This window comes from Bubalus kerabau, chromosome 10 (assembly GCF_029407905.1).
Source record: "Bubalus kerabau isolate K-KA32 ecotype Philippines breed swamp buffalo chromosome 10, PCC_UOA_SB_1v2, whole genome shotgun sequence".
In the NCBI taxonomy this organism is placed as follows: domain Eukaryota; kingdom Metazoa; phylum Chordata; class Mammalia; order Artiodactyla; family Bovidae; genus Bubalus; species Bubalus kerabau.
The window spans coordinates 28,638,890-28,660,953 of NC_073633.1; the positions used below are offsets into that span (position 1 = coordinate 28,638,890).

The window sequence follows — 22,064 nt, forward strand, 5'->3', positions numbered from 1 at the left end:
CTTGAGAGAGATTAACTTTAGAATTTAGTCTGCGTATAACAGAATTTTCTGTGGAATTTCCTCTGAATATTAGAAGTAATTAATACAGCCAGTGATCCGTAGTGACTGTTGGGACCACAGGTCTCCTCATTTGGGAAAAAGGATGAGAACTTCTTCACTTGTTCAAAGGACAGACTTAGCTTGTGAGGTGGAAACAGAGTCATTTCACCCTTGCTTGAAAGTTCAGCTGTGTGTGGAGGAGTGTGTATGAAAGATGTGCCAGTTATTAACTTATTGCCTTTGAACTACAAATTCCCCCTTCATAGATTCAGAGGGTAATTCTGGACACCGGCCTTGTAAACATTTCTCGTTGCCAGCTGGCACGATGTTAAGCTTTGTCTGCAGAGAGGATGGAAAGGACCCGGCAGGAAGAGGTAGCTTCTCTTCCGGGTCCCGGTATGTGCTCCGCACTTCTTGTTCTTGGGTGCTTGGCCATCCTGTGAAACACCTGTGATGCTCACGTCCAGCAACGTTTAGTGACAGTCCCCGGGTACTTTCTTGGCAAGTTTCACAGGCACCCGAACAAGTTCAGCAGTGCTCCTTTGCCAGCTTCCTACAAACTGTGCTAGAACCCTGGGAGCTCTTCTTCTGCTTGTTAGTCTTGTTCTCTGGCACCTCGGCAAACTTCTCCATCCAGCAGGCTACAGTCACACACTCCCCAGTGAAGCCTGAGTCATCACTGTGATAGGAGAAGAGAGTGCATATTATAATGTGTCACTTTCTGTGAAACTCTGGCATAGTCCTAAAGATAACAGTGTCTCCCTACAGATGCTATTCTTACGTTCTTTAGAGTTTTTCTAGAGTTCTTTCGAGTTCATTAGTACATAAAGCTCTGATATTTGTTAATAATTCTTTATATTAAACTTTCCTTTTTCAACTTACCGCGATTTTTCTCCTGATGGCACCTATTGGATAGTATGAGTCCATCAAGTGTATGAGAAGAAAGGCATTAGCTGCAGAAAGATCAGCAATCACATGTCAGGAAGCACCATTCTACTTTTAAGGAATTTCAGCATGTGGTGATGATACACGTGGGTGTGGATGAGGTGGCAGCAGAGTCGGAGAAATGGGACTGTATCCCTTAAACCTGGGGAGCCCGTTTGGGCCAAGAAGAGAATTTTCGTGCTGTTACATAGTTTTATTTCAGAAGTATTTTTCCAGGTACTAATATCTAAAATAAATACACTTACTATTTAAAAATTAACTTATACAGAGTAGCTAATGAGAATTCCCTTTTAAAAAATTTCAACAGCTAGTTGACAACTGATGACAACTCTGTATCTGAGAGGTAAATTCAGTGTCCGTCTCTAGAGAGACAATGCCCCACGGTGGTCAAATAGGGAACATGGAAATGCTTTCTGTAAGGGGTTTGTGCGCTGCTTTTCTTGTGAAGCCAGCTACTGTGTTATCCAGAGCACAGTAATACACAGCTGAGTCTTCCTCCTGAGCCGAGGGTTTTTTCAGATGGAAGGATGCCTCAGCCCGGTTGAGCTCAGCGGTGAAACCCTGGATGTTCTCTTTTGAGGTCTGTTTCAGGAGTAACTGGAGGCGCTCTCTGGGGGTACTGGACATACCAGAAGAGCAAAGGACTCCCGGAATACGAATAGTTGCACTTCACCTGCAGGGGGGGCCCCTTTAGACACAGAGATGTGGCTCTCAGGCTGAGTCACTGTCTGGGCTCTTGTTCCTCCTGTAACACAAATTCTGGGTCAGGGATTGACTTGCAAACAGAGCAAAATATTTTGTTAAGCCAATTCTGAATCAGAAGACCATAGTAAGATAAAATAAAAAGAGACTTTACTCACCAAGTGTGAATATCACCACAAGCACTGAGATGAGGGCACGCTTCATGTCTGAGCTCTGAGGAAGCAGGAGGCTCCTTTCTGCAGGTTTTTCCTGGAAACAATTCAGCCACACAGACACCCTGACAGAGCAGTGAGTGGGTTTACAGGGCATGCAAAGTAAAAGCTCTTCCTCAAAGGGCTGGTGGCTTTCTGGCTTTCTATCGAGTTCAAGTTGTGTAGCATCTCCCTCTAGAGGCCAAATTTGATACTGCAGGTAATCTCAGGCTTCAGGAAGACCAATTCTGAAACAGAATGGAGAGGAATTTCCCCCAGTTAGTAAGACAAAGTGTAATGCTATGTTAAGTAAAGAAGCTTGTAACCAGAAATATCCAGACGTCGATGGAACATAATAGAAAGTCCAAACATACAAGCTACTTGTTAAAATTTAGTTATTAAAAAATAGGAAAAAGATGGTATATTCAATAAAACATGCCCTCAAAAATGGAGAGTTGTCTAGAGATTAACAAATAAATTTGGACGTCTACCTTAGCATCTGTTATTAAATAAATTCTGCTGCTGCTGCTGCTGCTGCGTCACTTGAGTCGTGTCCGACTCTGTGCGACCCCATAGACGGCAACCAACCAGGCTCCCCTGTCCCTGGGATTCTCCAGGCAAGAACACTGGAGTGGGTTGCCATTTCCCTCTCCAATTCATGAAAGTGAAGTCGCTCAGTCGTGTCGGACTCCTAGTGACCCCATGGACTACAGCCTACCAGGCTCCTCCATTCATGGGATTTTTCAGGCAAGAGTACTGGAGTGGGTTGCCATTGCCTTCTCTGAAATAAATTCTAAATATAGATAATTAATAATTTTAAGTAATAGCTATTTTTTGATAAATTTAGGATGGTCATGAATTTTCTAAGCATGAAAGTTAGAAAGAGTATAGGAAAATATTAGCAGATCAGGCTTCATAGAAATTTAAGCTTCTGTATACGTTTGTTAACGAAATGCTTAAACATTAGCATACCGAGTTATTTTCCACTCATCATCATTGATTCTGACCTTCCTCACACCAGGAATGGGCCTTCAGAATTTTAGATCTACAGTCTTTTTTTATAAATGGTTTATTAACAAAGTAACAATCATTTGAACTAAAAAGAAGGCAATTCTAGAAAGATGGTAGATTTAAAATGTTCCTGATCCCCTGTGTTTAGCCAAGGAGCTTTCTGTTGAAGCCAGCCAATGCTGTGCCAACAGAGCTCAAGTGAGTTATTCCATTGGGGCTCATAATAAATCTAGGGTCAATAGCAAGGAACTCCAGGATAAAGAGCGGAAATCTATAGGTTGTGAAGAAAGCTTTGCATGCAGAGATCAGTGGACCTCTAAGGAAGCTAGTTCTTTTGAGAAAGTCTTCTCTCCAGCCCCCAAATAGCCGAGAAGAAAGTAGCAGGTTGAGTACCATCTGTCCTAAATGGAGAGGAGTACAATGAGATCGGAGAGCAAAGACATGTTTTGCTAGTTTTTCAGCAAGGTACTGGCACTGCTGCTGAGACCAGTGCCCTACTGCCTAAGACATTGCTGATCACAGGTATAGAAATAACTAGGCTTTTCACTCTCACAGCATTGCCTCCACTTAAAGTGCCCCAGCAATCAGACATGTCAGAAAGGAGTAAAGAAAGGGAAAGGATACTTCAGAGAAAAATAAGGGCTTCATCTGGGGAAAATAAAGTCTGAAGAAATGATCAGGGTCAGTGACCCAATTTCCCTAGCCAAGAATCAGTACACAAAGTTTTCAATGATTGAGAATTCATTTACAAGGAAGCTTTCACAAAGAAGGAATATCTCACTGAATGCATTGCTTATGTATTGAATCCTCTTGAGGGAACAAATATAATTAAATAAAATTAGGAGAATTATGTAAACCTCAGACATAATTATCATGAGAAAATACAGTGTCTCCAACAAGACTTTGACTGATGGAAGAGAAGCAGGACATGTACATGATGGCCACCTGACTTCAATTCCACCTCCCTTCTGCTCTTCTCCAGCACTTTCCCCACTCACCTTGCAAGTACATCACGCTGATTCTGCTCTGTAACTATGAAGTAGGGGCCACAATTCAAGTAGCTGTCTCCTGTTTCTTTCTCCCCAGTCTCTCTTTTCTTTTCTCTCTTTTCTGTGCACTACTTCTCTTCTGTTTCATCTTCTCATCTCCTTTTTTCTTTTTTTGTCTCTGAGAGAAATGGAGGTGTAATAGAAGGTAGAAATCATTGGAATGATTGTGAAATGACAGTAAGGCTCATATTTTAGAATCTTTAGTCATGAGTATCAAAACTAGATAGGTAATGCATGTGATTTCTTCTTGAACTTTTAGTTATACGATGGCCCTAATCTGATGCTCAGTTCTGCTGGGGAATCATCTCTTTACACCACTCAAAGCAACAGATATTCCTCACAGATGAGTATATGGAGATGCCCCAGTTCCCCATCTGACTAGTTCAGATGTTTTCCTAACTGCCAGAAACCCTAATTTAAATGTTCACCAAGATTCTTGTCAAATGCTGAGAAAAAAATTTGTCATTTGGAGTAGCTTAGAGTGCCCCTTGGAGAAGGCAATGGCACCCCACTCCAGTAGTCTTGCCTGCAGAATCCCATGGATGGAGGAGCCTGATAGGCTGCAGTCCGTGGGGTCGCTGGGAGTCGGACATGACTGAGCGACTTCACTTTCACTTTTCACTTGCATGCATTGGAGAAGGAAATGGCAACCCACTCCAGTGTTCTTGCCTGGAGGATCCCAGGGACAGGGGAGCCTTGTGTGCTGCCATCTCAGGGGTCGCACAGAGTCAGACACGACTGAAGCGACTTAGCAGCAGCAGCAGCAGCCCTCCATTCTCTCCTGGGGATAATCTACAAATTATCAGGAACAAAAGACCTGTCAGCTTGGGTGGGGATTTTTTAAGTAAACTTATTCCTTCTTCAAAATGTCAGTTAATGGAAACTACTATCTTAAACTATTTTGTCAAATAGCATCTTCAAAGTTGAATGAGATTTTTCCAATCTATTTCAAAATAAGTCCACAACAAATTTTCCAAGTTTTTCTATGAGTGAGATCTTTTTCTAAGTCTTTAAAACTTAAAAATTGAATTCAGCTTTGTCTACATACAAGATGTTGCAGTATAATAGGAAAGACAAGGACATATGTGTATGTGTGTGTATTCATATACAAAGTGGCACATGAGATAGTACAAAATGAATCCATAAATAAGGAGACATTTCTTATAACAGAGAACAGTCAGACAAAAAATTAATGAGAACAAAATCGCTTTGTCTTTTTCCTGGAAATGATGGAAAGGAATGTTATCAGAGGTTACGTAGAGATATTGGGTTGGGAGTAGACTAAAGATTAGAGACACTTTCTAGATGAAAATAAGAGTAGGAGGTGGACAGACAGGTGGAAGTAATTTGGGAGATATGAGATAAAGTGTTCTATTCTATTACGCATTTCAAAATTTTAAAGGACATATAAATATATTATTAACCTATCTCTCCTCTCTATATGTAATAGTATACAGTTTGAAACTTGAGTTATGGAACTCAGTTATACATCCTGATGACCTATTGATACTAACACACTGCTTCATAATAATTAAGTCCCCTTTATACGAACCTTCAAGTTTCAAACTTTCAAAGATGCAAACATGCATTCTCATGTCCAGTCACTTAAGTCAGTCCACATTTCTGGTGTAATTTTCAAGGTACTGTAATTTTATTTTGCTTTCTTTATTTTTGTATTTGTCTTTTATGTATTATTTGTGTGAAAAGTATTGTAAACCTATTACAGTACACTACTATATAATCGATTGCTTAGTTGGACAAAGCTAGCTTTGTTGGACTTAAAAACAAATTGGAGTTGTGCACACACTCTCAGAATGGAACTCATTTGTATGTAGGGGCTTAATGTAGAATAGATTTGCAATACAGCTTTTGAATTCATTTTCTGAGAAACACTTTGTATTTCTTTTTCCCAACTATTACCACCCTCAAGTGCCGCAATAAATATTTCAAGCTTGTCTCCTGAGCAGAGGCCAGAATGAAGTTAAAGAATAAGCTAGGTGGCTACCTGGAAGAAAAGCACTCAGGAACAGGAAGAAGAGCTGCAGAGACCCCAGGGCAGGAGAGCAATCGCCATGTCAGAGCAACATCAAATGTGGTGAAGGTGGAGAGAGTAAAGAGGAGACAGTGACTCATGTCAGGAAGGGGCAGGGAACCAGATGGAGTAGTCTTACAGATTGTAGTAAGAATCTTCTTTTCATCTCAGTGAGATGAAAAACCACTGGAGAGTTGTGAGCACGGAAGCCACATGATCTGAATTATGTTCTCAAAAGCCCACTCCACTGGGTGGAGACCAGACTGAAGAGGGGCAAGAAGGAAAGAAGAGAGATCACGTAGGGTTATTATTGCCACCCCCAGGCAAGACATGAGAGTGGCTTGGATCAGGTAAGAGCAGAGTTGGAAGTGAAAGGTGATCAATTCTGGGCCTGCTTTGAAGAAAGAGCTAATTGACTTTCCTAACAGATCAAATGGGGATATGAGAAAAATTGAGGAGATAAGGGCAACTTCAAGGTCTCTGACCAGGTGATTAGAGAATTTCGTAGACAGAGCTGCCTTTTGCCTAAATGAGGATGAATTCACAAAAAGCAGCTGGGAAGTATGGAGGGTGAAGTAGCTGGAGTGGTGGAAATCCGGAGATCACCTAGAGATATACCAAGAAGATGCCCCAATGGGGATGTCAGATAGATCATTTAATATACAAGTTCAGAAATCAGAGGAGCCAGGTAGGTTTCAGATATAAATGCTGATATTTAAATAGTTTTTAAAGCCAAGAGACTTGATGCAATTAGCTGGAAATAAATTGTTGGTAGAAAGTAAAGAGTTCTAAGACTAAATTCTTGAGGCATTCCAATGTTTAGAGATCAGGGGGATAAAAGAAAAACCCTCAAAGAAGACTGAGAAGGAGCAACTGATAACAGGAAGAGAACCAAGAAAGTGCTTGGTCTCTAAATCTAAATAAAGAATTTCAAGAAGGGAGCATTCTGTAATCTCAAATGTCATCATTATTTGCTATGAAATTCATATGTTGAAACTCTAATCCCCCAATGTCATTGCATTTGAAGGTGGGGTCTTTGAGAGGCAATTAGGGTGGAGCCCTCGCTGTGGGATTTGTGCCTTTATAAGAGACGCAAGACAGGCTTCTTCTCTCTCTACTCTCCATGTAAAGCTACAATGAGAAGTGAGCAGTCTGTAAACCAGAGAAGGGATCTCAACAGAAACTCACCATGCTGGCACCCTGACCTCAGACTTCCAGCCTCCAGAATGGTGAGAAACAAATAAATCCATGCTGTTTATAATCCACCTGGTCTATTGTACTTTGGTCCAAACAAAGACACTGCTTCAAGTAGTTAAAAATACTAGCTGGAACAATAAATGCATGTAAACACAAATATAAATAGGCAAATTTTCCTATTAAGATACAGAGACAATCTGAATAATATTAAAATTTTGTGTAGGAGACATAAAAATAATGCAAAGAAATGACAGAAATGTTAAAAGTCTGTGATTGGGCTCCCTGCTGGACTCAGGTGGTCAACAAGCATCACATTCAAAAAAGGAAGGATGGATATGAGTGTCATAGCAGATATGGGATGGGGAGAGATTATTCCTTTGGTGCTAAAGGGGAAAGAGTAAACTAGATCAGGGACTTTTATTTAACATCAGAATGGAACATGTAATGTTAATTATTTAATCAATGCAAATTAATAAAAAAACAACAATTTTATTTGTCAGTCAGAAAGTCTAAATATGACTCGGTCTCAGGTGAACAACTTTGATATTTGTTAAAGCCATAAAAAAAAAAATGACTTGGGCACCACATGTTTATGTGCAGAAAGGGAAAGTCCCATTCCAATGTCAATGGTCAGAACAGACAGGTATACGGTGCCAAATTAAGGGGACCTCACACTAAGGAGAATGTCAACAGAGGAGTATCTGCAGAGAAACCTGAGCTACATTCTAACAGTAAAGAAAATATAGCACACATATAAATGATTCTGGAAAGAATTGAGAGAAAAATAAGAGCACACTTAAATAAACTCAATAAGGAGGGAAGGAGTGAAGCCAGGAGAGCAGGAAAGAGAAGAACTTCTGTAGGCACAGAGGACACAGCGGTAAATTGCCACAGACACTCAACACAGCAAAGCAATCAGCATCCCATGCAGGTAGGAAAGAGGGTCTGCTTTCAAGGAGCACTCCTTTTGTGGTCTAATAATAAGATGCAACTCTAAAGGGCAAAGAATTCCCTACCCAACTTATTTCAGCATAGAGAACACTGAAACCTAATGTTGAAAAAATTAAGCAGAGAAATCTCTGCTGAAATGAAAGTCTGGTCAGCTGGGGTCCTTTTGACAAGGCTAAAACAACTTCCTTCTTTCTGAGCACTCAGTTGACTTGTACCAGTTTGAAATCAGTTCTCCCTTGTGTTTCTATTTACTTCTTGATCCTGTTTATAGATTTTCTTTCACATGTAAGACCAAATCATATGATCAGTTTGAAAGTTTATATGAAAATTTAAAAATCGGACCTAATTAAAAGCTTTTGCACAACAAAGGAAACTATAAGCAAGGTGGAAAGACAGCCTTCATAATGGGAGAGAATAACAGCAAATGAAGCAACTGACAAAGAACTAATCTCAAAAATATACAAGCAACTCCTGCAGTTCAATTCCAGAAAAATAAATGACCCAATCAAAAAATGGGCCAAAGAACTAAACAGACATTTTTCCAAAGAAGACAACACATGAAAAGATGCTCAACATCACTCATTATCAGAGAAATGCAAATCAAAACCACAATGAGGTACCATTTCATGCCAGTCAGAATGGCTGCTATCCAAAAGTCTAAAAACAATAAATGCTGGAGAGGGTGTGGAGAAAGGGGAACCCTCTTATACTGTTGGTGGGAATGCAAACTAGTACAGCCATTATGGAGAACAGTGTGGAGATTCCTTAAACAACTGGAAATAGAACTGCCATATGACCCAGCAATCCAACTGCTGGGCATACACATCGAGGAAACCAGAATTGAAAGAGACACATGTACCCCAGTGTTCATTGCAGCACTGTTTACAATAGCCAGGACATGGAAGCAACCTAGATGTCCATCAGCAGACAAATGGATAAAAAGCTGTGGTACATATACACAATGGAATATTACTCAGCCATTAAAAAGAATACATCTGATTCAGTTCTAATGGTTTGGATGAAACTGGAGCCTATTATACAGAGTGAAGTAAGCCAGAAAGAAAAACACCAATACAGTATACTAATGCATATATATGGAATTTAAAAAGATGATAACAATAACCCTATATGCGAGACAGCAAAAGAGACACGGATGTATAGAACAGTCTTTTGGACTCTGTGGGAGAGGGCAAGGGTGGGATGATTTGGGAGAATGGCATTTAAACATGTATATTATCATACATGAAATGAATCACCAGTCCAGGTTCGATGCATGATACAGAGTGCTCGGGGCTGGTGCACTGGGGTGACCTAGAGGGATGAGATGGGGAGGGATGTGGGAGGGGCGTTCAGGATGGGGAACACGTGTATACCCATGGCAGATTCATGTCAATGTATGACAAAACCAATACAATATTTTAATTAACCTCCAATTAAAATAAATAAATTTATATTAAAAGAAATTTTATATGATTCAAAATATCTGATCAAACATATGTACTCTCCTCCTTTCTCACCAAACTTCCCACTGGGATAAAATTTACAAGTATAAACAGGATGATACTAAATCCATAATGTGAAAAAAATAAAAAGATGAAATATATCAACAGTTCCCATAAGACAAAAAGTAGATACGAGCATTCTGATGGGTGAGACAGAGAGGGAGAAAGCACAGCCCAGAATGAACTATGAGATTTTATTGGACATGCAAGTGAAGGAAACTTACTCCTTAGAAACCTGTAGAGATTCTGGACTGAGAAAGGATAAGTGTGATGGAAGGCAGGAGGGACAGCACATGGGGACGAACTGAAGGTCACTATGTGGAATAGTTATACTAGTCTCCCTGGACTTACATGTGAGAAGCATAGCAGGCTAGCCTGTATGTGGGCACCTGATGTTCACTAAGGTTGAAATAAAACACCTGGAGTGCTGTTTTTTCCTGTGAGTACTTAACAGAGCTAAGTGAAGTGCAGTCGCTCAGTCATGTCCAACTCTTTGAGACTCCATGGACTGTAGCCTACCAGGCTCCTCTGTCCATGGGATTTTCCAGGCAATAGTACTGGAGTGGATTGCCATTCCCTTCTCCAGGGGATCTTCCCGACCCAGGGATCGAACCCAGGTCTCCCACATTGTAGACAGACGCTTTACCATCTGAGCTACAAGGGAAGTAACAGAGCTAAGCCACCTTCAAACTGATATTAGGTGGAAAGGAGAGGAATAAACAAGTTAATAAGCAGTTCCCTGCTCATTCATCCTAAAAAGAAGCCTGCCAAGTAACATGGTAAGTCCACATGGCCAGACTACTGGCCAAGACTCCCATTCAGGAAGAAACTTTGTGGAGAACAGGGACACAATGACATAAGAAGTCCATCCCACTACCCAGTTCTTCATTCTTAAGTATAAACCAAGAACAAAGTAACACTAGTCATTAATAAGTAGAGATGGTATCTCTTTCCATACCTTGAAGCACCAAGTCATCAACTGTGAATATGAGAGTCATTATACCTGGAACCAAAGTTGTGGCAGAATGTCATGCTTTATGGTCTCATATGGAAATGCAAAAGATCTAAGAGAATAATATAATGGTTCCTTGGTTACTACTCTCAAGAAATCTGGAGTCTTTAATAATTCTTTATATTTTTTAAAATTTTTCTCTCTTAAGTTCTTTATCATACATTATTTTAATTTTTCCAGATTGGTAAGAAATAGAAAGGGCTTCCTGGTGGCTCAGATGGTAAAGAACCCACCTGCAATTTGGGAGACTTGGGTTCAATCCCTGCAATTTAGGAGAACTTGGGGAGATCCCCTGGAGAATGGGAATGGTTACCCACTCCAGTACTCTGCCCTGGAGAATTCCATGGACAGAGGAGCCTGGCAGGCTACAGTTCATGGGGTCGCAAAGAGTCGGACACAACTGAGCAGCTAACACTTTGACTTTTAGCTTTTCCCAATTAACAAGAAGATTCTGGCCTGGAGAATTTCATGGACTGTATAGTCCATGAGGTCACAAAGAGTTGGACATGATTGAGTGACTCACTTTCACTTTCAAGAAATAGAGAAAGAAATTAACTTTTTAAATACAATAATTTTCAAGTCTACCGTTTATTGAATGCACTCACATGACGAGAGTTCCATGCTAGTAGTGGACACTGCTGGTGCTCAACCTAGACCCCCTTTTCCAGGCCAGTGGACCCAATTCCCAGCTGCTGCAAATGTTGGCTATTCTTGGCTCATAGCTACCCTCTTTCCCAGAAAACTTATCTACACCAATAAACATCACCATTCTCCAGTAAAGTATACCCATGCTCCAATGAATGCCTTATTCTAAGATCAGCTGTATGGCCCCTTGACTCAAGGTGGGAGGGATCAATTCTGTGGGGCATTTCATGCTCCAGAGACCCCCATGAAATCAGGCTGGATCAAGAGTTCAGCTCAGCCACATTCATTTTTACCCACTTCCCCTCCCCACTTAACTTGCTTTTCTCAAAATAAGATGGGTGACAGAAATCCCAACTTTGGCTTTGTTAAAAAAGTCAACGTAAGACAATATGCTACCTCACTTAATCCTAAACCTATCCTGCAATATATATGAGTATAGCCTGAAATCAAGTCACTCATTAGCAACAACAGATAATCAGACCAGCACCACAAACCAGGTTCTTTCCAGTGGCACCAGAAGACACACAAGTTGAAAGAGAATTCGAGTATCTTGAGCTCAATACATTTCATGCTCTTTCTCATTGCCTTTCAAGTGCTTTTCCTATGATTTGGAAATATTTCTGAGTCATAAGTTTCCAGACTGAGAATTTGAAGCACATTCTGATTAGATTACATCCTTCTTTGCATGCTAGGTTGCTTCAGTTGTGTCTGATTCTGTGCGACCCTGTGGACTGTAGCCTTTTATACTTTTACATCCTTTGAGTCAGTGACTATGTGAACAAAACTGAGTAAAAATCTTAGTCATTTCCAGCTTTTCCCGCTCTTTGGACTAAATAAACAATGTCATGTCTAACAAACCACTACTTCAGCTTTACGACGACTGTGACTTCTAATTTTTTTCCCTGGGTCTATTTGTTGTTGTTCAGTGACTCAGTCATATCTGACTCTTTGCGACCCCATGGACTGTAGCATGCCAGGCTTCCCTGTCCTTCACCATCTCCTGGATCTTGCACAAACTCATGTCTATTGAGTCGTGATGCCATCCAACCGTCTTGTCTTCTGTCATCCCTTTCTCCCCTGCTTTCAATCTTTCCCAGCATCAGGGTCTTCCAATGAGTCAACTCTTTGCATCAGGTGATCAAAGTGTTAAAGCTTTAGCATCAGTCCTTCCAATGAATAGTCAGGGTTAATTTCCTTTAGGATTGAATGGTTTAATCTCCTTGCACTCCAAGGGACTCTCAAGAGTCTTCAACACCACAGTTCAAAAGCATCAATTGATTTCCATCAGATCACAAACATTTTCCCTGGACTTTGGCATAAGTTATAGGACAATTCCACAGTGCGAGTGAGTCAGGAGAGGGCAGATATTCATAACCTTGTTGGTATTCCCAGCTCTCTCACCAACATTTTCTAAAACATCCTCAATACCATATGGTCTTTGATAACTGATCCATGTAGGTCTTTCATCACCATAACATCGGTTACTCAGAGATCCTTCTCAGGAAATCTGTACCCCTACACCCTGCTGTGGGTGTGGGACATTCTATGGCTGTAGCTAATTCTCTCTACAATCCCCAGCCACACTCAAGAACATAGGAATCAATGCACTCTCCCACAAGGCTCACATCTGGAACTTTGAGTTCTACTCAGCCTTTACTCAAAAATGGTAACATAAACCTCTGATCTGAATTCCTGCAACTGTCTAGCCTTTTTGTTTCAACCAGTTCTCACCTTCTGATGCTAGTCCTTCCATCTACCCATCAAATGTATCCTTATCTAATCCACCAATAGGGTTGCAGTTGAAGATGGGTGACGATGAGGTGGCAGATTTATAACTAAAATAATTCATGACTTACAACTTTTTCAAAATAGTTGCTTAAGACTCCCTTCTGGGACTTCCCTGGAGGTCCAGTGGTTAACACTTGGCCTTCCAATGCAGGGGGACTTTCCAATTCTCTTTCCACTTGTGTGCCTTCCAATCCTTGGTCTGGGGACTAAGATCCCACATGCTTCACAGCCAAAAAGCAAAAAACATAAAATAGAAACAATATTGTAACAAATTCAATAAAGGCTTTAAAAATGGTCCACATCAAAAAAAAAAAAAAAAAAAAAACTTAAAAAAAAGACTTCTGCATTTATGTTTTTCCATTATTTTCTAAAACAATGAATATCAAACACCTTGAATAACTACATGGGGAAAGAGCAAAATGTACCAGGAACTATGATGGAGTATCTCAGTTATCATATTAAAATATTGTCATATACAAAAGCATCATAATGCCAATTCCAGTGAGTAAAGTTATGGTACAAAACTAGAATACAATGAGAAGATTGAAAAATATTTCAGTCATTCAGACCAAACTTGTCTTTAATTTCCCTTCAGAATCAACTGTTTTCAGAATTATGAAAAGACTTCCCTAATCAATCAAACCTTCTACACTGTTACTTTTAATCCTCATCTACAGCTAGAGAGGTAACAGAATGTCTGTGCCCTGCAGCCTAAGCTCTCCAAGAGGCACTGCCGGGGCCCCAGCAGGTTTGGGCACAGGCTGCAGGTGCCTGGGGAGCACTGTGTGCTCACTGCACAGAGGTAGGTGGCTGAGTCGCTGGGCTCGGAGTCTCTGATACGCAGGGAGGCATGCTTGTTGGTTTCATTGGACTGCGCTGTAAATTTTCCTTCCTCTTTGTCTTTGTTGACATACACGTACAGCAGAAACTCAGGGCCTTTCCCAGGGTACTGTCTGTACCATGCGAAGTACTGAGAATTGCTGTCAGAATAAGTGCAGCCGAGAGAGGCAGTGTCTCCCTCTGGGACGGGCAGAGACGCAGGACTCTGCTCTACTGTGTTCTGCTGGCTGCTCACCGCTGTGCAAAGAGACAGTGAACGCTCAGTCAGAGAAGGTGGGTTAGGTAGTGATGCTTCCTCTCCAGAATTCAAGTTATCTTTTCACAGGCCTCCCACCTCTACCATCCCTTATTTAAGGGAAATAGTGTTCATGTTTCTCCATGAGCCTAGAAGGGACAGTGACTCCAACTAGTGTATTTTATGGTCCCATAGAAATGCCCCAAACTTACAGATCAACTGAAGCCACAGGATCACTAATAAAACTCTTGAGGATTTCATCATTCTTTCCTCCTCTGATTCACTGAGGATTCAAATTTTAAGCCCTAAAAAAAAAAAAAAAAAAAAAAAAGAGTTGAGCTCAGACATTTCAATTCTTCTGCTTTAGAAATCATAAAAAGAGCCTGTTCTATCAAAGACAAAAGAGACTTTTTTCATTACCCATGCAACACACCACCGAGCTCCTCCTCTCTCCTCCCACTTTGCCCCGCTCTCTCTCTCTCTCTCTCTCTCTCTCTCTCTCACTCTCTCTTTCTCTTACACACACACACAGAGGAAGGAATACATTAGCAGGGTTCCTGAGAAGACACTGCCATCTTGTGGACTCAAGACTCTGATCAAAGAAATATTTGAAGCATAGATCCTTACTATGGGAACTGATGAAAATAAAAATTTGCCACTTTAGTTAAATTAAAAATATGAGAAGCATATAGCCCAAGTCAATGTGTGTGGGGATAGAGTGATGTCTACATGTGTGTTTTACATCAAATGGCAACGCTTGTCTGATTAGAAGCAGTTTTATCAAATGGCCACTGTCTCACACTGAAAAACCAGTCCTAAGATATTCTAGTGATAGAAATCTGGGCGAGGCTCTCATGATTCAGGGGATCTGTGTAGCTTTTCTTCATATCAGGCCAACACTTCCTATGTTATTTTCCCAATTCTATTTTTAAAGAAATCTAATCTAACTCAAAAGAATCCTCTTAAGACACAATGACCCAAAATCTAACTGAACAAACATGTTTCCAGCTCACAACTTGGGCACATTTTTAACAAAGTCAAGGACTTAATTCTTAATTCCATTTTGTACCAGTGCATATCTGTGAGGAATCATCGCTTACTTGCGCTGATGGTAGTAGTAGATGGACCAGCCTTCAGTACCTAGAGTGTAAATAGAACCCGAAGGACGTGTTCATGAGTCTAACCCCTCTTCTTATACACAGCCCTGGCATCTCAGGATTAATCTCCAAAGTTATGGGTCTGGTATCAGTCTCTCTAACAAGCTTCCCTGGTGGCTCAGTGGTAAAGTATCTGCCTGCCAATGCAAAACATGCAAGTTCAATCCCTGGGTCGAGAAGATTCCCCAGGAGAAGGAAATGGCAAGCCACTCCAGTATTCTTCCCTGGAAAATCCCGTGGAGAGAGGATCCTGGCAAGGCTATAGTCCATGGGGTTGCAAAAGAGTCAGACATGACTTAGCAACTACACAAGAAAAGCAACAATCACTCTCTGCCTTTCTACTGTACCCTAACCAGCAAACCAGGTTTATCAGAGGGCTACTATGCAATAAGCTTAACTGAGTCTAACGGAAAAAGAAGCACAGACAAGTACTGTTCCTTCTCACTTCGCCTCCTGCCTCACGCCCTTGAAGAAGCTAGTGGCTAGAGACCAGCAATGCAGCAGGTCCCTTTCTGCTCAAGAACTAGGTAAACAGTATCCATCAAAGATGGACTGGTCAGGTCCTCCCTATTCCCACCGATGACTATGTAGGAAGTAGGATGAGGGAAAAGATGCTAACGGTGAGATCCTTTTCTTTAAGAGAACATTGCTTTTGACAAAACTCACACAGCTATTTCTCACTCTCCTCCCCTTCTGGGAATCCTATTATACTTATGTCAGAAAATTTGACAATGTCCCCCAGGTCCTTTAGTCTCAGTTCATTTTTCTTCATTCTTTTTCCTTTCTGCTCTCTGACTGGGCAATTTCAATTAGCCTATCTTCAAGTTATTTCTCCTGCCTATCCAAACCTACTGTTGAATTTTTCTTAGAAAATGTTCTCTGTGTAACAATTTCTCTGCTGTGAGAGAGTGCTGAGTTATGTGACATAGACAAGCCCTTTGCTTTAGTCCTTGAGGGAGCCATGAGACAGGTTAAAGCAGTGAGGCTCTGCTCTTTCATGACAAAGAGCTCTTCCCCCTCCACCACCAGAACCCACACTGGGGATGCAGGCAGCTATCTAAAAGCTGTCATGGATCCAGTGATGGAAAGATGAAGCAAGGGTGAGTGAAAACACCACAGGGCTTTACTGCCAGGCATCCGTTTCCTTCTACTTATGTGTTTGCTCGGCTGCTGCACAGCTCTCTGTGGTGTTTGCCTCTATATACAGGTAAATGTGCTAAAGTTTCCTGTCTTTCTAAGCTGTCCTCTTCCTGGACATTTGGCTGCAGAGAGGAGACTTTTCATGGCGTTTTTTGTCAACATCTGTTGGCATTTCCAGGTTCCTGGCTTCTCCAGGACTCACTTGGGTTACATGAGGCAAAAGGAAGCTCAGGGAACTCACTGCTCTATCATTCCTGAAGCCCCAAGCTTCTAAGCTAGTCTGGCTTCTTCTCTCCAAATTCTTATGTTTTTCTTTTACATGTGGTCCAGGGTTTCTAATTGTCCTTAACAGGTTGAGTAGAAAAAAAAAAAAATACACCTACTACAGCTTGTCAGAAGTCGAAAGAAAGCATGATGCTTCCTTCTTTCCCTGAAGAGTGAACCTCTGACCAGCTTGGCTAGTCCACCTTCTTGGCAGTAGGCAAGTCAAAATGGTGTTAAAATTATTTAATTTTTGTTCAGCCACCTAGATTCTCCTGTTGAATAAATACCGTCCTAGATTGTGAAGATAACTGTGGTTTACTTGAATACACTGCTCTAAGAATTCCCTTAAATGGCCCAGTAGGCCCAAGGTGGTGAATATAAGTGATCTCTGTAAACGGTGTGTAAATGCCCTATTCCTCTTGCTCCTTATCATTCTATATAAAAGTTTTGAGTGTGATTAGGAAATGACTAGGAAAAATGGCAAAGTTATAGCTACTAGAATGATCATGCCAATTTTGTGTTAGTGGAAAAGGAGCAACAACCCTGGTACTAGAGAAGGGAACACCTTAGACCCTGGAAAGTTGTATTTGTTGGAAGGGAAGATTGTTCATGCTCTCTTTGTATCCTAGACCCAGTACTGCAGCCTAAGCAGAACAACCATATGGTCTGTGAAAACAGAAAAATTGGTATGAATATGGCTTGTCCTGGACTGTTCTTCTGTGCCTGATGTCATCAACGGAAGCTGTTCAACATGGATTCCCAATCCCCTATGTGTACAAACCTATAAATGAACACAACTTTATTTGAATATGGCGGATTCAAATGCATATGCTTTTGTGTCTGCCCATCTTGAATTATGCCTCATGAATGACACTGCTCATATAACTTACTAAGTGATGTAATGATTCTAATCAAGTTTAACAATAAATTTAAAACTGGACCAATCTGTCTCCCTTGGAGTTATATGTTTGTTTTTGGGAAGAAAGAACATCTCTCCATTGGGAAGGATGGTTGATCTTTGGTCCCTTTTTAGAAATTAAACCAAAGACCAGTGTGTCCAATTCCCTTGCATGGGTCATAATGAATATTATACTACGTCCAAGCTGTTTATATCCTGGAACTTACTCACAGTTGACTGAATCTGGGATCCTAGGAGACACGATTAAGCTTAATCATGCAGACAGGTCTCATCCTGCTGTACAAATTTCTGCTCACAGTTGCTATTTATTCACTAAGCTGTGTTCAGCTCTTTTGGACTGTAGCCTGCTAGGCTCCTCTGTCCATGAGATTTTCCAGGTGAGAATACTGGAATGGGTCGCCATTTTCTGCTGCAGGGTATCTTCCCAACCCAGGGATCAAATCGTTGTTTCCTGCATCTTCTGGGTTGCAGGCAGATTCTTTACCACTGAGCCACAAGGGAAGCCCTGCTAATAGTGGATTTAATCAAATGTTGTTACAGAAAAATCAAATAGATTTAATCTCAGTCTTTGTCATTCAGAGAAATAAGAACAGTGGATGGAGTGGCAAACTCTCAAGAAAATTTTCTAGAAACGAATACAATTTGGAACCATGAAGTGAATGTTGTTGAAAGAAGTTCGCTGTGAGTCTCTTATACTACTACATGATGTTCTGAGTTTACCAACAACGTAAGGTCATTACCACTCAACCTGAACCATTTCTCAGAGTTGTGCTTGCAGCATGTAACCTTAATGCGTGGGGTAATGTCTTCTCTGAGACAAAGAGTGAGCTTGCTTACTGCTTGGTGAAAATAGCAATGAATTCCCCAAGCTCGCTATTTATCAGCTGTGACACAATACCATCGCATGCATAGCATCCATTTACACCCCTTAAATCACCATGAGAGACTTATGGACAAAGGCAACTGAAGCAAATATGCTAGTGTTCAAGCTGCTTGCTGTGTCTTAAGTAATAACATCCTTCATCTCTGACATAGGATTTGTGACTTTACTGATAGCACCAAAGAAACAACAAGCTATTATCCTGTAAGAGAGTAAGATCTGCTGCTGCTGCTGCTGCTAAGTTGTATCAGTCGTGTCCGACTCTGTGCGACCCCATAGATGGCAGCCCACCAGGCTCCGCCATCCCTGGGATTCTCCAGGCAAGAACACTGGAGTGGGTTGCCATTTCCTTCTCCAATGCATGCAAGTGAAAAGTGAAATTAAGTCGCTCAGTCGTGTCCGATTCTTCGAGACCCCATGGACTGCAGCCTACCAGGCTCCTCCACCCATGGGATTTTCCAGGCGAGAGTACTGGAGTGGGTTGCCATTGCCTTCTTCAAAGTAAGATCAAGACCTGACAAAACCCTCTCTGCCACCTTTAGAGATACTATAATAAATACTTGAATTACTTTTGAGAAAAATGTTTCCCCAAACTGGTCTAAAATGAATCTTTTCTGAAGGATATTCTTTATAGCCTCACATGGGCCTTAACTATTATTTCTAATGAAATGCTTTAGGAATTCTCTTACAGACTGTAATGAAATAAAGACTCCTGGGAAATTAGTGTTACACCCTCAAATGACTATTAATCATGTGATGAACCTAATACCAGTACACAATCAAAAGTAGAATAAAAATGAACCAGCCCTCTGACCATAATTATGATCTCTAATCAAAGCTTTAAAAAAAAAAACTTATCTCCTACAAAATGTTTCTACCAAGGCTAATTATTTGGATATGTTTCCTGAGACTTTCTCTTGCAGTAATTTGAAATCAAATTTTGACATGTGCTCATAATTTTTGACTTGAAATTCCTTTTATATTTTCCAAAGTCTTTGGGACATGTCTTTTTTTCTTTTTTTCTCTTTTACATATTTCACTGCAGGGTTTCTAGCTTTCATGTCGACCCGATTCATTGAGATTACACCTGATAAAGTGAAGTCAGTTGACTGAGGACAGACTGAGACCCTGTGTGGATCTAATTATTTAACAGAGCCTACTGAGCAAAGGAAGGCTGGAACCTGAGTCTTCAAGTAAGAGCAGAGATAACTGAATTATACCACATAAGAACCAATGAGAACATACATGTAGTTAAGAGCTTCAAGGGTGGAAATGACAAGAAGGGAAAAGGAAAGCAAAGAGGGAGAAGGTCCATGCAACATTTATTTAGTAGATATTTATCAACTGACTACTATGGGCCAGTCACTGTTCTAGACACTAAGAGTAGAGCCCATGAGCAGAACACACAACAATACTGACCTCACAGAACTTATAATCTAACTGGAGTTACTAGCAATGAATATATTGACATGTCAATCAAAAATATGTCTGCTCATTATGGTTATTACCATTGGGAAATGACCAGGGTGTTTGATACAGAGTTAAGAAAGGGTTTGTGGATGGCTACACTAGTCAGGAAGTTCAGCAAATGTCAGAAGGTTTTCTCTACAGTAGTGATATTTGGAGAAGAAAATAGAAACCCACTCTAGTATTCTTGCCTGGAAAATCCCATGGACAGAGAAGCCTGGCGAACTACAGTCCCTGGGGTCACAAAAGAGTTGGACACCAATTAGTGACCAAACATAAACAAGTGATATTTGATATCCCCTTCTCCTCCTGAGGCCTGGAGGATGAAAATCGGTCAGGCTCACCAAGATTGGGGGCGGGGGCGGGGGGCAGGAATTGCAGACAAATGAAAGAATAAGACCCAACGTGGGACAAGAGGTGACAAGTTTAGAAAACTGAAAGATCAGCATGGTGACTGCACAGAGAGTCAGGGAAGAGAGTTATGAACGAAGATTGAAGGGCCAGGTGGGATTCACATTGTGCAGAATCTTGTATACCATAGCCAAGTGTTTGTATTTTATTCTAGAGGCAATAGAAATCTACTGAAGCATTTAGGCAGGTGGCAACAACTTTGATTTAAAATAAAAAAATCACTGTTGCTACCAGTTAGATTAGTGCTTCTCAAATTTGAAAGTGGTAGAATCACCTGGGGATTTGTTAAAATGAAGATTCAAATTCAGTAGATTTGGAGTCGATCCTGGGATTCTGCACAAGTTCTAATATTGCTGGTCTATATTTTGAATATAAAAACTCTGGGTAATAGAGAGAAAAGAGACAAGTTATAAGGTAACCTAGATCAGAACAGTGCTTTCCAAATTTTGTTTAATACATCTTATTTTATGAAAAGAACATTTCAATTCAGTCACTCAGTCGTGTCCAACTCTTTGCAACTCCATGGACTGCAGCACGCCAGGCTTCCCTGTCCATCACCAACTTCCAAAACTTACTCAAACTCATGTCTATAGAGTCAGTGATGCCATCCAATCATCTCATCCTCTGTCATCATCCCCTTCTCCTCTTGCCTTCAGTTTTTTCAGCATCAGGATCTTTTCCAATGAGTCAGTTCTTCACATCAGGTGGCCAAAGTATTGGAGCTTCAATTTCAACATCAACCTTCCAATGCATATTCAGGACTGATTTCCTTCAGGATTGACTGGTTTGATATCCTTGCTGTCCAAGGGACTCTCAAGAGTCTTCTCTAACACCACAGTTCAAAAACATCAATTCTTCAGCACTTAGCTTTCTTTATAGTTCAACTCTCACATCCATACATGACTACTGGAAGAACCATACTTTTGACTAGATGGAACTTTCTCAGTAAAGTAATGTCTCTGCTTTTAAATATGCTGTCTAGGTTTGTGATAGCTTTGAAGCATCTTTTAATTTCATGGCTGCAGTCAGCATCTGCAGTGCTTTTGGAGCCCAAGAAGGTAAAATCTATCACCGTTTCCACTGTTTCCTCATCTATTTCCCATCTGCCATGAAGACCAGATGCCATGATCTTAATTTTTTGAATGTTGGGTTTTAAGCCAGCTTTTTTCACTTTTATGAAAATATATTAGTTCTTATTCTCTGTGAGGTACTCTGATGTTTTCTAATCTTATTTTTTATTACAAAATGTGTAATGACAAAAACCTTACTGATTAAAATAAAAGGAAATTAAAACTGAAATTTTTCACTTAGTAAAATGAAAACTAATTTAAAGTAGTAATATCCTGACTTGGTATAGTATTGGAAAGTCAGCAGCTTCATGGGTTGCTGTTGAAGCCATAGCTTGGTGAAAAATTTCTTCATGGAAACCAAACATTTAATGTCATGTTTTTTCCCTTATCCAAGCAATTTCACTACAACTTTAATGATGTTTGTTCATAAAAATATTGTCTATAATACTGTATAATTGGAAGAATACCAAATAGTGATTAGTTTTTAAAATACATCTAAATAATGGAAATTAGCCAATCATTTAGAATTATGCCTTTAGGGGAGGAGTTAAGATGGCAGAGGAGTAGGACGGGGAGAACACTTTCTCCCCCACAAATTCATCAAAAGAACATTTAAA

The 22,064-nt window shown here is 40.6% G+C and overlaps 1 pseudogene and 1 gene segment (V, D, J or C); both read right to left on the reverse strand.

Moving 5' to 3' along the window:
• Window positions 1–1,371: 1,371 nt before the first annotated feature.
• On the reverse strand, window positions 1,372–1,890 carry LOC129621979 (T cell receptor alpha variable 16-like; annotated as a pseudogene).
• An 11,580-nt stretch (window positions 1,891–13,470) lies between these two features.
• On the reverse strand, window positions 13,471–14,424 carry LOC129620457 (T cell receptor alpha variable 12-2-like). The segment is given in 2 exon segments: window positions 13,471–14,141; window positions 14,352–14,424. Coding segments are annotated over 2 exon segments (462 nt in total).
• Window positions 14,425–22,064: the final 7,640 nt, after the last annotated feature.